At 45.4% G+C, this 15059-nt stretch overlaps 1 protein-coding gene across 1 annotated transcript in view; it reads left to right on the plus strand.

Moving 5' to 3' along the window:
- The window catches only part of RFLNA (refilin A), a 29807-nt gene extending 14748 nt beyond the window's left edge, over positions 1–15059 (plus strand). The window contains exons 3-4 of the mRNA XM_072600702.1: positions 10987–11096; positions 14444–15059. Coding sequence (XP_072456803.1) covers positions 10987–11096; positions 14444–14765 — 432 coding nt within the window. The 3' untranslated portion in view covers positions 14766–15059. The remainder of the gene's footprint in view (positions 1–10986; positions 11097–14443) is intronic.

A 15059-nucleotide genomic window follows, 5' to 3' on the forward strand; every position in this document is an offset into this window, starting at 1 on the left:
CAGCCCAAGCAGGATGTGAGCCTAGGTTTCTCTGAATCTCCAGGCTGGTGGCTGCGCTCCTCCCCCTCCTCCTCTCCTCTGGTCTGACTCAGGCCCTGTACGGGCTGGTTCCAGTTGCTTTAATCGGACGTGTTGAGCCAAGCGCCAGAGATTGGCTCCAGAACAGGAGCCCGAATGGCTTGGCAGCCACAAGCCTCATTGTGGAGTGCCCAGGCTGTGGACAAACCAAGCTTAGGTTTCCAAGCTCACACACAAATCTTCCTCTGCTCAGGCAAGAAGGAGACCGAGAGAACAGGCCCAGAGACTCATCCAGTGACACTGGATTGCTTTGTTTGAAATGGAGCAAATGGTGTTTTTTTCTTCTTCTTCTTCTTCTTCTTCTTCTTCTTCTTCTTCTTCTTCTTCTTCTTCTTCTTCTTCTCTCTCTCTCTCTCTCTCTCTCTCTCTCTCTCTCTCTCTCTCTCTCTCTCTCTCTCTCTCCCCCCCCCTCCCTCCCTCCCTTCTCTCTTTCTCTCTCTCCCTCCTCTCTCTCTTTCCCCCTCCCTCCCTCTTTCTTTCCCTCCCTCCCTCCCTCCCTCTCTCTCTCTCTATCTCCCTCCTTCCCTCCCTCTCTCTCTGTCTCCCTCCCTCTCTCCCTCCCTCTCTGTCTCTGTCTCTGTCTCTCTCTCTCTCTCTCTCTCATTCCCTCCACAAGGGACATAGGAACATGGCCTGAAAGCACAGTCCTTCCCAATTGCCAATGTGTATTTTTATTTCCACCCAGTGAGTATTTATACTCTCTGGCTGGTCCAGGCCTCCAGCAAATGAATCACAGGGTGCAGTGGGGGGTCTGAAGGCCCCCCTTCTGTGGTCTGCTCTGGTCTTCCCAAGCCCTCTCTGGCCTCTGAGCTCCCTTCTTACTCTGACTTTGGGGGATTCTGGTCTTCTCTTCAGCTTCATTATGTCCCCAGATGCTGCCAAGAGAGCCACGGATGCCTCAGGTGACCGCCTGGGTCCTTGGGCTTCCTCAGCCCAGGCAGAGGGGCCTGTAGGGGTGGGAGACCTGCCTCCTGGCCCTGGGCTGTGTGGGGAGGTACGTTGCCCTAGTGGGGGCGTTGGTCCATGGTGCTCACCCCGGATTATCCTTATTATCATTACTGATAATGGCTAATAAACCAGGTGCCTGCTTTTTGGTTTTTATTCTTCTGGGCAGACCCACCCTGCTGGAAGCTTCCAGAATGCCAACCCCGGGGTAAAGGGACATGCCTTTGTGGACGACTCAGGAGCTGCCTGGCCTCCTGGGCCATCCTGTAGGTGTAAGGAGGTGGGGCTGCCTCATCTTCAGCAAGCATCCCTTGGGCATGATGCTGGATCACTCCAGCCCTTGGTACCCTTCTCCGTTAAGTGAGGGGGTGGGACTAGGTGACCCCTAAAGATGTGTTTTAGCTTTAACTCTAAGATTCTCTGGTCCTACCAGTAAGCCTGTGGTATGGATGGAGGATCACAGACTCACTCAGAGCCAGAGTGGGGGGTACTTAGGCTTCACCTAGGCCAAGCTCTGCCTTTTACAGGTGAGGAAACTGAGACCCAGAAAAGTCTCAAGGTCACCCAAGTAGTAAATATTTGGTAAATACTTAGTAAAAAAAGTAGAGATTCAAATGCAGGCCTTTGAACTCCAAGGTCTAGAGTCCTCTCTGCCACATAACCTGGGCCTGGTCTCATTCTTGGGCGTAAGCCTCAGTAGGAAATGGCCTTTTCAGATTAGCCATGGGGACTTAACCTGGATGATTATTTTTTTTATTATTATCATTAATTATTATACCTAATACTACTATGTAATAATCATTATGTGTTATAATTATCATGTAGCAATAATTATAATTATCATAATATAACAATATAATAACAGTATCAATAAAGATAGAATTTAAATTGGGGCAAGTGGGCAGGTGGCCCAGTGGATAGAGCTCTGGGCCTGGAGTCAGGAAGATTCATCTTCTTGAATTCAAATGCAGCCTCAGACACTTCCTAGCTGTGTGACCCCGGGCAAGTCACTTCACCCTGTTTGCCTCAGTTTCCTCATCTGTCAAATGAGCTAGAGAAGGAAATGGCAAACCATTCAGGGTCATGGAAAGTTGAACATGACTGAAGTGACTGAACAACAAGCATTTAATTTAATCTTTAAGGTTTACAAAGTCCCTTCCAAATTCTCATTTGATCCTTCTAAAACCCTGGTAAGTAGGTATGATTGATTGTTATCCCCATTTTACAGATGAGGAAACTGAGGCAGGCTGCAGTGACTTGCACAAGGTCATAGGCACTTATTCAGTGTCTGAGGCAGGGTTTGAAATGGGAACTTGCTGACTCCAGATCCATAGCTATGCTATTCAATGAGTCAGCTAATTTTTGATTTAGGAGCAGTAACACTGTTTCCCAGGAGATCACGTACCCCTTCTTGCCTTTTTCACAGCAGCAGAAACAGTCAATTTGGAGTCAGAGGTTGTTGACGTTTAGTCCGTTAGTCACGTCTGACTCCTCGTGACCGCATTTGGGGTTTTCTTGGCAAGAATACTGTCATGTCCTTCTCCAGCTCCTGTTAAAGGAGAGAAAATGGAGGCAAACAACGTTAAATGACATGCCCAGGGTCACACAGCTATTAAGTGTCCGAGGCCAGATTTGAACTCAGGTCCTCCCGATGCCAGGCCCAGCACTCTATCCACTGTACCACCTAGCTGCCCCTGGAAACTCATTTTTTTTCTGATCATTTTTTTCTGTTCTTTTTTTTTTTTAATTAATTAATTAATTTGTTTGCAATTTCCAACAATCACTTTCATATATTTTAAATTTTCTCCCCCACCCTCCCTGAGATGCCTTGCAATCTTATGTGGGCTCTACACATACATTCTTATTAAACACATTTTCACATTAGTCATGTAGCATAGAAAAATTAAAACGAATGAGAGAAAGCATGAGTAAAACTAAACAAAACCAAACATAACAAAAGAGAAAATAGTCTGCTTTATTCTGCATTCAGACTCCATAGATCTTTCTCTGGACGTCGATGGCATTTTGCATCATGAATCCTTTGGAAATGTTTTAGGTGCTTGCAATGCTGTGAAGGGCTAAATTTATCAGAAACAATCCTCACACACTGTTAGTGTGTACAGTGTTCTCCTGGTTCTGCTCCTTTCGCTCAGCATCAGTTCATGTAAGTCTTTCCAGGCCTCTCTGAAGTCTTCCTGTTCATCATTTCCAGTTCTTGGCCACCACGAAAAGAGCTGCTATAAATATTTTTGTACATGTGGGTCCTTTTCCCATGTTTGTGATCTCTTGGGGATATAGCCCTAGAAGCACTATTGCTGGGTCAAAGGGTATGCACATTTTTATAGCCCTTTAAGCATAGTGGAAACTTGTTTTTAAATATATATATACGTATATATATACATATATACACACACATATGTACATGTATATATGTATATATATGTGTGTGTGTAGAGAAATACATATAGATGTGTGTATATATATATATATATACATAGATATGTATGTATGTAAGTGCACATAACTGGATTTCGATTTACTTCATTTCCTTTGCAGTCCTATAGATTTTACTTTATGCATTAAACTCATGGTTCTGAGTGAGGATCCCTGGGCTTTATGGGATGGCCCAAATGGTCCAGGACACAGAAAAGGTTGAGAAACCCTGGACCCTTGGAGTCTCCACTCCAGTTGTGTGACCTTAGTTAAGTCACAAAACCTCTCTGGGCCTCCATATCTTAATTTATAACATGAAAAGGTTGGGTGCTCAGAACTCTTAGGTACCTCCCAATTCTAAATCCTAAATAGCTAGACCTTTGGGGTTGGCTTTTGCCTGGATCTCTGAAGCTGCCTGGCCAAACCTCCCCTCACCCGCACCCCCCTGGTACATGCTTCCCTAAGCCCATGGATTTGATAGAAATGTGGCCCAGACACTCTAAAGTGCCTGGTTCCACTGTGACTGGAAAGTTACATTTTTGGTGCCAAACTGTGCACTCCCTTGGCTGTGACAGCTGTTTTCCTTGCCCGACTTTGAGCTGGCAAGAGCCCCATGGGGTGGGGGGAGAGCAGGGCCATTTTGATGTTAAAATAACCATGGAACTTAGAGCCCAGGGACAGAGTCTCCCTGAGCATCCTCCATAATGTCTCGACTGTCACCTGTCCTGCCAGAAGGGGAGTCTGGGAGAGACCTGCATCCTCCCCTTTCTTTCCTTAGCACGAATGGTTTTTCAGACACTTGGTGAGATCCAGAGCTGTCTGCCCATCCCAGACCTTTCTTGGGTTTTCTTCCTTCCATTAGCTTCTAGCATTACTAACTGGGTACCTTCTGAGATTACAGATAATGTGCAGACAGGGCTTTGCAAAAGTTTAAAGTGCCGTATACGTGTTAGCTAGTGGTAATCTGATGCATAATCTATTTAATAATTTACTTTCAAATTTATAAGAATCATTTTATTATTACTGTATAAATAATCTTGTGTTCAGTTGTTTCAGCCATATCCTACTTCTCATAGCCCCATTTGGGTGGTTTGCTATTTCCTTATCCAGCTCAATTTATGGATGAGCAAAGTGAGACAAGCAGGGTTAAGTGTCTTGTCCAGGGTCACACAATTAGCAAGCGTCTGAGGTCTGAGTTGAACTCAGGTCTTCCTGACTCCAGGGCCAGCACTCTGTTTACCGCTCCGCCTAGCTGCCCCAATAATAAGTGTCTATAAATATATAATGAACAATATCAACTATTTAATCATTTGATACATAAAATATTGTTAAATTTATTTAACAATAATTTTTGTTTAATTAATATACTAAATATATGGTATATAATATAATGTTATAAATACCAATTTAATCAACTATTTAGCACAAAAACTAATGTACACCTAGCATTTATATAGCGTAAGGTTTGCAAAGCACTTTACATGTTATCTCATTTTTGTCTCCCCTGATAGAATGTAAGTTCCCTGAAGACAGGCACTGTTTCATTTGTCTTTGTGTCCTCCATGGCAAGTGCAGTGATTGGCTGAGGGTAAGACTAGGACACAGGGACATCAGTGATTTTACTGGTATCGGAAACTCCCAAGTGAGGAAATTCCTTCCACCAATGTAGGTTGCCATCTTCTCTGCAACACAGAGCCTTAGTTGCTTAAAGCATTGAGAACTTAGCATTAGAAGGAATGGTATTTCAGAACACCTCAAAAGACCAAACTTCATCAATTGTCATAGGACAATTTTTTTTTATCTATAAGGCAAAAAAAAAAAAAGATTTCAGGATAAAAATTTTTACTTCAAAGAATATGATATTTTAGGTCAATGGATGTTCCTCATTCCTCTACTCTTAAAGAACTTTCAGGAAGGGGGGGGGGTCACAGTCAATTTGTATCAGAGGTAAAGCTTGAACTTGGGTCTTCCAGTCTCTGAGGCCACATGGCTGTTGTCAAGTCATTTCAGTTGTGTTGACTCTTTGTGACCCCATGTGATGTTTTCTTGGCAAAGATACTGGAATGTTTGCCATTTCCTTCTCCAGCTCATTTTATGGATGAGAAAACTGGCAAACAAGATTCATTGACTTGCCAAGGGTCACACAGCTAGTAAGTGTCTGAGGCTGGATTTGAACTCTGGAAGATGAGTCTTTCTGACTCCAGGCTCAAACTCTGTCTCTCCATTGTGCTACCAAGTGGCGCTATGTGGGATATAATAGGGAGTTCAGAAATGTTTGTTGATTGTGAAAGGAAGACTTGGCTGAATGGGGTAGCTGTCTTCAAACATTTGAAGATCTGATGTGTGGAAGGGGGATTTCCTTTGTTCTGCTTGGCTCCAGAAGGCAGAAGGAGCCAGAACGGGTGGATGTGTCAATGAGATAAATGCAGACTTGAGGAGGGGATGGGAGCTGTCCAAGGTGGAAGGAGGAGGTGGGTTCCTCTCACCGGAGACCTTTGAGTCAAAGATGGATGGTGACTTGTTGGGGATGGTGTAGAACTCATTTTTATTTTGGGAAGGGATGGATCAGGTGCCCCCTGGGTGTTTCCTATCTCTAAAAGCCTGGGGTTGGATGATAACCTGCGACCCAGCACTCCATCCACTTTCAGTGCCCATCGATTATTAAATCGATACACCTTATCTCTATACCTTATCATATATCATCTACCTTATGCTGTAGGGGGAAAGGTAAGAGCAAAGGGTAGGATGGAGCTCTCCTGCAGACTGGTCTAAGATTTGACAGCTATTCATTTTTCTGGCCCCTGCTTGAGGGGGCAAAGAACGTAACTAAAGGTATTCAGATATTTTGGCTAAGTAAGTTGGCATGAAGGATTACAGAGTCCTAATGTTAGAGCTGGAAAGGACCTTAGTGCGAACACCCCATTTTTTAGATGGTGAAACTGAAACCCAGAGAGAATTGACTGGCCCAAGGTCACTCAGCTGTATGTAAAACCAAGTTAATTCAACAAACATTTATTAAGTTTGTCCCATATGTCAGTTGCAGCACTAGGCAGAGGAATTACAGACAGGAATGAAACAACCCCAGCCCTCAAGAAGTTAATTTTCTGTTGAGGGGATACAACAGGTCCACAACTGAATCAATAAACATGAGATAACTTCAAAAGAGATAAGAATTAGGAGGAGGGGTCACACTAGGTAGAAGTGCGGCAGGAGAACCTTCCAGACACAGGAGACTGCCAGTGCAAAGGGCCCTTAGGCAGGAGATGGACCTTCCTGTACAGTGACCAGCTAGGCGGCCAGATGGACTGGCCAGTGGAGTATGTGAAGAGGAATAATGTGCCACAAAGACTGGATGTGGTGGGAGCCAGACTCTGGAGTGCTTTAAATGCCAGGCTGAGAATTTTGTTACTGCTATCAGGGGCAGTGGGGAGCTATTGAAGGTTCATGCACAGGCCCCTCCTGTGAGCTGAAACTGTGGTTATTTAGGGAGACTGTCACAGCACCTGGAGAAGGTCTTCTGGACTTCCCATCCTGGTGATGATTCCTTTGCTGAGCTGGGGACCTGGCTCTTTTCATTTAACAATCCCTTCTTGAGTTACAGAAAGAGAGAACTTGGCCCATCTTCCTCCTTCATTTTTATTTCCTTACCTGAAGGCAAGGAGCATCTGGGTTTCATCCATCATTGGGTGTGAGTGTCTTTAGGGAAAAGAAGAAGCAGGATGCCCGGAGGGTCTTTAGAAAGAACGAGAGAACAGGGAGGCTGTTTATTACCATGGCTCAGTGAGCTGTCTTCTCAGAGAGCCCCTGGGCTTATTTATAGGGAGAAAATGGATCCCAGATTGAGCAGGAAGGAACCTGAGATGTCATCTTGCAGATGAGATAATGGGCCCATGAGTTTGAGCTGGAAAGGGTGTCAGAGGCCAGTTTCCTAAGGGTCTCCCTGAGGCATGCCCGGGTATTATAAGGCAGAGACAAGATTTGAACCCACATCCTCTGATTCCAGTGCACTTTCCTTGGTATCATGCTGCCTCAAAGGTTTTGGAAATGTGTTTCTCGATGCTATAGAAGCTTTGACTCATGTCTTCCTAAACTCTGCTATGCTGAAGTGTGAAGGACCATGTGGCTTCATGGCTAGAGTGCTCAGCTCGGTGTCCTGGGTCCGACACTTACTAATTATGTCATCCTGGACAAGTCATTTAACCTCTCCGAGCCTCAGTTTCCTCATCTGTAAGATGGAGATAATGCCTCCAGTGCCTGTATCAGAGGGTAAGTGGTGAGGTGTGAAAGGCATAAAGTACGTGAAGTGTTATGTAAATGTGGCTGTCTACATTTATTATATGATATATTATTACATTATATATAAATGTGACTCTTTTTGTAGGGGAGAGGGGGGAGGGAGGCTTCGGGGAAGGGAAGGAAGAAACAAGGATTTATTCAGTACCTCCAGCCTGTGCCAGGCTCTGTGTGAAGTCCTGAGGGAACTTCAGAAAGGGGAAAAAAGCAAGGAGCTTACGACTGCAAACAGCTATACGTGAACAAGATAGAGACAGAAGATATCAGAGATAATGCCGGCATTCAGGGGCTTCCTGTACAAGGTGGGGTTTTCACTGGGACTTGAAGGAAGATCTAGAGGTCGCCTGCTTCATTTTACAGATGAGGAAACTGAGGCACAGAGAGGCCAGGTGGCCTGCCCAAGGCTGGGGTCACGCAGGTACCAAGTGGTGCGGCCAAATGACCCCAAATACAGACTCCTTTCCACTCAAGCTGCCTCTCTGGCAGTGGTAAGATTTGAATCCATGTCTCAGGCATGCTGCCCAGATCCAGAGTTAATGGTGATCACTGTTTACATAGCGTGGGGCTATCTTGGCATTTCCAGAATGATTCCAGCTTGATCACAGTGAATTATTTTCCAGATGTTTTTTCTGCAGTCTCTTTGTGAAGATTTCATTTTAAAATTTTGCATCAATACTCGTTAGCTGGGTCACTGCCAGGACAAACGGGTCTGTGCTAAGGGAACGAGAGCCCAGTCTGACTCCAGATTGGCCACCAGGGAGGGACCTTTTCAGCTACAGCAGCTCTGGAATGCCGTTGAGGCACAGCAGGGCTGGGGAGTGGAGTGATTTGTCCACAGGGATGAATGTGTAGCCCCTTGGATCAGGGAAATAATTTTTATTCCAAGCTGCAACTGGCACCTTGCCTCCTCTGGTACAAAGGCATCATTTACATTTCCCTTTGACTAATCTGTCATCATTATTGGGGGGAGAGGGGAGTTCTGCAAGGAGTACAGAAGAGAGAGAGCTTTTCCTGAAATAATCATGGGGCTGAGGAAGACAGAAATCTGCCTCAGGCATTCTTCTTCCTGTCCCTCAACTGGCAGCCCTGAAAGATGGAGGGAAGGTGGAAGGTGGGGCATGTACCCGTGCATTGTAACAGTTCCTGGTGGGACTCCTGGCTTCCAGTCTCCCTTCTCCAGTCTAATGGGTCAATCAACAAACATTTATTCAGTATTTACTATGTGTTTGACCCTGTGCCCCCACACAGCTGCCAAAAGAAGGCTCCTAAAGCACAGGCCAGACCATATTTCCACCCCACCACCCCACTTAAAAATCTCCGGTGGAGGAGGTACCTCTCCTGGCTTCTCAGCTGAGGTGGGGGACAACAGTGCATACGTCTGACTTTTCCTGGTTTGTTGCTTAATTGGATTCTTTTTTTCCTTCTTTTTTATTTTTTGTCAGAAGCGATGGCTCTCTGAGAGGTGGATGGGTGCATTAGAAAATGCAGATGACAGAAAAAAAGAAATCGGTAACAATGTTTTAAAGAGAACTTTCAGGGGTTCCAGGTAGCCCTTGCTCTGAGGACAGAAAGTCTCCCATGGTCAGTCCTGCCATTTCTAGGCTTATTTCCCATCTTTCCACTCTCTGGGTTGTAGCCAGCCGCCCGTGGACCTGGGGTTCCCCTAACTTGCAGTCACCTCAGTGACTGGGCACAGCAGTTCCCCCCCACCCCCACCCCGAGCTGCTCTCCCTCCTCACTGCCAGTTCCCTTCAGGGCTTAGTAGGCAGCTCGGGGGCCACCTTCTCAGGAGGAGAGCTGGTTGAAATGGAGCACAGGCTGCCTGGAAAGGTGGGGGGCTCCTTCCGTGGGGGGCTTTGAGAAGAGGCTGCCATGTTCCAGTGGGGATTCCTTTTAAGTGGCACCTGCAGAAAGGTGATCCCCCTTTGCTCAGCACATAGTCGGCTTGCCTGGCACAGAGAAAACACTTAGTGAGAGCTTGTTGACTGACTTACTGCTCCCATCTCACATCATCCTACATGTGTTTATTTTGGCACAGTGACCAGTACATAGCAAGCACTTAAGAAGCGTTGCCTATGCTTATCCTGTATCACTTTAGTAGAATGTAAGATCTCTGGGGGCAGGCATCTGGTTGTTCTCTCGTTTTTGTAGCTACAGTGCTAGGCACATAGTAGGAGTTTAATAAGTCTGTGTTGGATTGGATGTGTTCACCTGACCTCCCAAAAAGGTACTAGAAGAAGAGCTCTTGGGTCAGGCAGGTCCCCCATCTGCCACAGGAAAGCACTTCAAGGAAGGAGAGAGCAAAGAAAATGGCATTGCAGGACCTGAGCTCTAATTCCGACTCTGTGACTTACTTTCTATGTACCTTTGGGCGAGTTGTTGAAATTCTCTGGGCCAAAGTTTCCTCATCTGTAGAAAGAGGGGGTTGGACTAGGTGGCTTCTGGGTCTAGAACCATAATCCTCTACTAGAGAGAATAGCTGTGAAATCGGCCTTTTCAATGACTACAATGATATAAATGGGAGGGAAACACCACAGTCTGATTAAGTATCACGTCTAATCTTGAGCCTGGAGAGAAACTGGGGAAGCCGGCGTCCTCCCCTCCCCCGTGATACCCTGCCCTCCCTCGGGCCAGGAGGCTGGTTCATCTCTCTCTGGGCGGTGGGAAATTCAGAGGATTCAAGGTCGAGATCATGGGGGGACCTGCAAGGCCATATGCAGCATGTGTCTAGGTGCTGCAACGTGTGCCCAGGTGCTGCAGCATGTGCCCAGGTGCAGCACATGCCCAGACTGGGGTTCCTCTGTGTCTCCAACCCTCGAAAGCAGGAATGTTGGCAAATGACAGGAATGACCTTACGTTCTCCCAAAATGTAAGCTCCCATATAGCAAGGGCTATTCTGGTGCTGTCCAGCACTTAGCACAGCACCTGGCCTCTGCTCCTTGATCACTATTTGTAGAGTGAGGAGGGGACAGCTGACTGACATGTGCTCATTTCCTCATCTCTAAAATCAGAGTCGAGTTCGATGACTTTCTCCTTGTCTCTTGGACTCCAGATTCAGGCTCTCATCCTATCATTCTCTGGGCTTCAGCTTCAGTATCTGTAACTGAGGGGTCAGACTCTCTGACCTCTGAGGTCCTATTAATCCCATGTTCCTCTAGGGTGTGTATCCCTTCCATGGGGGGTGCTGGGGTCAGGGATACTGTGTAACTAAATGTGAGCGTGCCCTTTTCTCTACAGGCTCCTCACCTCCTCCAGGACCCTGCTATGCTGGAGATGAGACGCAGACTGCACCCAGTGTTTTTTGGGGAAAGCATTGAAGTAAACCCTCAGCCCATGCAGGAAATTCGGTATGTGTGGCAGTGGCTTTCTCCTTGGGCCCATGGAGGAGATAGCAAAGGCTTGTGTGGAGGAGGGGATATCTACTTTCTAGAAAGAATTGATATGATAGAACTAATCAGTGAGCATGCCAGCTGTGTGCCAGCCACTAGACTGGGTCCTGGGCATGCAAACAGATCCTTCCCTCAAGGAACTGGCATTCTATCAGAGGAGATAACATGTACATATAAGTTTAAAAAATAAGTAATAGGTATTTGGGAAGGGGGATCCCAACAGCCATGGGGAAGGAGGGTCAGGAAAGAAGTCTCATGCAGGAATTGGTACCTGAGCTAAGCTTTGAAGAGATTTCTAAGAAACAGAGGTCAGGAGGGAGTACCTTTTGTGCAAAGGCATGGAGAGGAGAAATGGGATGTTGTGGGTGAAGAACACCAAATAGGCCAGTGTAACTCAGTTTTCAATTGCATGAATAAGAATGTCTAGAAGGGTAGGTTGGAGTCAAGTTGTAAAGGTCTTTAAACATCAAATGAACTTGTATTTGGTCCTGGGGTAATAGGAAGCTATTGAAAGTTACTGAGAAGTAGGCATGATTTGGTCAGATCTGTGGCTTTAGGAAAATGACAGTTTCATGAAGAATGAATAGGAGAAGGGAGTGACTTGGGGCAGAAAGACCAATTAGGAAACAGAGATTTGGCCTGAACTTGGAGTTGGGAAAGGATAGGCTTGCATTTTGCCTGAACTAGGATGGAAAATAGAGAGAAGGGAAGAGATTCCAGAGATGTCACATATTGTGGTATTGTGGTATATGCCAGGGAGAAAGAGAGAGGGAGAGAGAGAGAGAGAGAGAGAGAAAGAGAGAGAGAGAGAGAGAGAGAGAGAGAGAGAGAGAGAGAGAGGAAGGAAGGAAGGAAGGAAGGAAGGAAGGAAGGAAGGAAGGAAGGAAGGAAGGAAGGAAGGAAGGAAAGAAGGAAGGAAGGAAGGAAGGAAGGAAGGAAGGAAGGAAGGAAGGAAGGAAGGAAGGAAAGAAGGAAGGAAGAAGAAACAAGAAGGAAAGGAAAGAAGAATGAATCCCTGGTCCCAGGAGTCTAACTAGCAATGGGATGATAGGATACAGAAATAACTCTAATAAAACAAAATGTAGAAGAGAGATGAATGTGAAAAGAGACTAAGGGGTCAGATTGGGATGGGAAGAACAAAGGTTTCTTGGCAGATTTGGCTTTGAAGGATAGGAGAATATCAGCAGGCAGAGATGGGGGTCACTCCAGCCTTGGGTGCCATATGCAAAAAGGCAGAACAGGAGAAGGCTGTGGAATATGCCATTTGGTTAGGCCTACAGTGTGAAGTGGCATACTGTGAAATCTTGCTAGAAGGGTAGGTTGGAGCAAAGTTGTAGAAAGCATTGAATGCCAAGCTAAGAAGTTTTTTTCAGTAGGCAATGGGGAGCCATGGATGGTCTCTGAGTGAAGTCAGAACTATACCTCAGTAAAGTAACTCAACAGCTGTAAGAAGGATGTATTTGAGAAGGAAAAAACTGCAGAAAGGGAATCCAGAGGGAGAAATGGGGGCCTGAACCAGGGTGCTGGTACTAGGTATCAGAAGAAGGGGACAGATTCCAGAAGTTTCAGAGGTATAATCCTAGAATTATAGATTTAGAGTTGGTCATCTATTCATTCTACAGAAGAAGGAAAAAATAAACCAGTTGCCTCAGAACAAAGCTGTTGTTTGTCAGTGGTTCCACAGGTGGTGGCAATGCCAGGATTAAAACCCAGCTCCTCTGGCCCCAATCTAGCACTCATCCCATGGCATCTCTTTAATACCAATGTACTAATTCAAGTCCTGATTCTTTGTGAATTCAGAGTCAGCTATGGAGTAATTAATTAATCTATATATACTAGGAAAGAGTATCTACTGAATCACCACTGGGCATGGTCTTGACCCAAGGTTACTAGGAAATACAAGGATGTATAGGATCATTTAAAATATGTGTGCCTATTTGTGTCTAATGGTAGCTATCTCTAGGATGTTCCATGAGTTGAAAATAAACAAATAAAAAAGAAAACAAAGTGGAGAGGGAAGAGGACAGGGCTTACTCTAAGTAAAATTGTTAAGTAAAGTAGATATTGGTTAGAACCTGTTCTTAGTATTTATTCACTGACCATCTCTATACACTTTTCAGCCTAATACGGGCTATTACTCCTTCAAAAGTGAGACAGAAACTAATATTCTCTTCCTTTCAAATGTATTGCACAATAATAAATTAAGAAATTACATAAAAAAGAACCTTAACAGGGGCTAACATCTTAAAAATAACAAGACTCGACTCGCACAAAGTACTCCTCCAATGCGGCTGATTTTGAGTAATAACTGATATTAACGGAGTCCTTTGTAACACGTTCTTATTTGAAGAACGCAGAGATGAAGCAGAGTTATCAAATGAGACAGGGAAACAAAGGGAGGAGAGAGTATTAAGAAGTATTAGGGTGATTGCCCAATGCTGCAGAAGGTTTGGCAGAAAGAGGGCTTAGACCAGTAACTTACACTGTACACCACAAAAAGTTCCAAATGCGTACATCACCTAAATTTCAAAGGTGATATCATAAAGAGAGGAAAATAAAAGGTAGTTATCTTTCATGACTGTGGTTGGGAGGGGGATAAAGTAAAAGCAAATTAGGAAGGATTCTTGAAAGGAATTTACAGGGAGAGAAAGAGAGAGATGGGGACCAGAATGAATGAAAGTCCATGGGGCAGGCTGAAATAGTCAAGGGGGTTGTGCTTACCTAGGTGGGAACGAGGCTGGCTTTGGCCAGCAGCATTGGGTAAAAGTGGAAGTAGGTACAGTGAGTGGGGATTTTTTCCTCGTTGTACAGATGTCTGAGGCTCAGACTCTCATGGTGTCCAGCAGCACACGAGTGGTAGAACTAGGCTTTAATTATATAGACTCTTAGAGTTTGAGACCTCAGAGGCTATCTAGTCAAACCCATGCCTGAACAAAAACCCCTTCTACAGTGTCCCAAATCCAATTCAACACAACATACACTTTGTATAATGCCCAGTACGTAGTAATAACGCTTCTTGGACTGAAAATACATAAAAACCAAAAAGCCAAAGTCCTTTCTTTTGAATGGATGGCATGATGTATTAAATTATGATGTGCTGGATTCAGAGAAGGCTTTGATTCGAATCTTATTTGGGACTTAACTAGCTCTGTGGCCATGGGCACCTCAGTCTCTTTGTCAGCTTTTAACCCCAGTTTATGAACTTAGGGCTCTCTTTGTTGGGCTGGGATGCTGTGCATTGCTGATCTCAGGTGTTTTTTCTTTTTCTTTTTGGCTGCCCCTCCTTCCCATTCTGCCCTCCCCAGCTGTAACTCCGAGATCAAATACGATTCTGAAAAACACTACCGAGATGACATCTTTTATGTCCCTGTCCCCACCATCACCTCCTACAGTGAGACCATTATCGCCACTCCCAATTGCACATGGCGGAACTACAAAACCCAGCTGACCTTTGAACCTCGCCAACGGGCCTTGCGTTTCCAGAGCACCACCATCATCTTCCCCAAGCACCCCAAAAACACTTACCGCACCACCCTCCACTACAGCCTGGGCTGCCCCAAGCGGTGGTTTGCATCCAGCGTCCAGCTGGAACTGTGCGATGACCTCCCCTACCCTGAGGAGCTCTAACCCGCCTCCTGCTCAGAACCATGGGGGGTGGGGATAGGGAAGGGTAGAAAAAAGGGGGCTGAAGATAAACTTGGCCAGGAGCCTAGAAGGGGATGGAATGAGGAAGGTTGGTGGGGTGCATGTGGCTGGAGGGTGGTCTTGGAAGGGGACTATTCTCTAAGGCTTATAGATGACAACCAGGACCTGGTACAGAGAAATCACCACCTGCCCCCAGCATGGTATGTTTGGTTGTATTGATCTCATTTTACTTGTGGAAGATAAAAATAAATATATCTATTTTATTAGCATTTTAAA

This window comes from Notamacropus eugenii, chromosome 4, assembly GCF_028372415.1.
Source record: "Notamacropus eugenii isolate mMacEug1 chromosome 4, mMacEug1.pri_v2, whole genome shotgun sequence".
Classification (NCBI taxonomy): Eukaryota; Metazoa; Chordata; class Mammalia; order Diprotodontia; family Macropodidae; genus Notamacropus; species Notamacropus eugenii.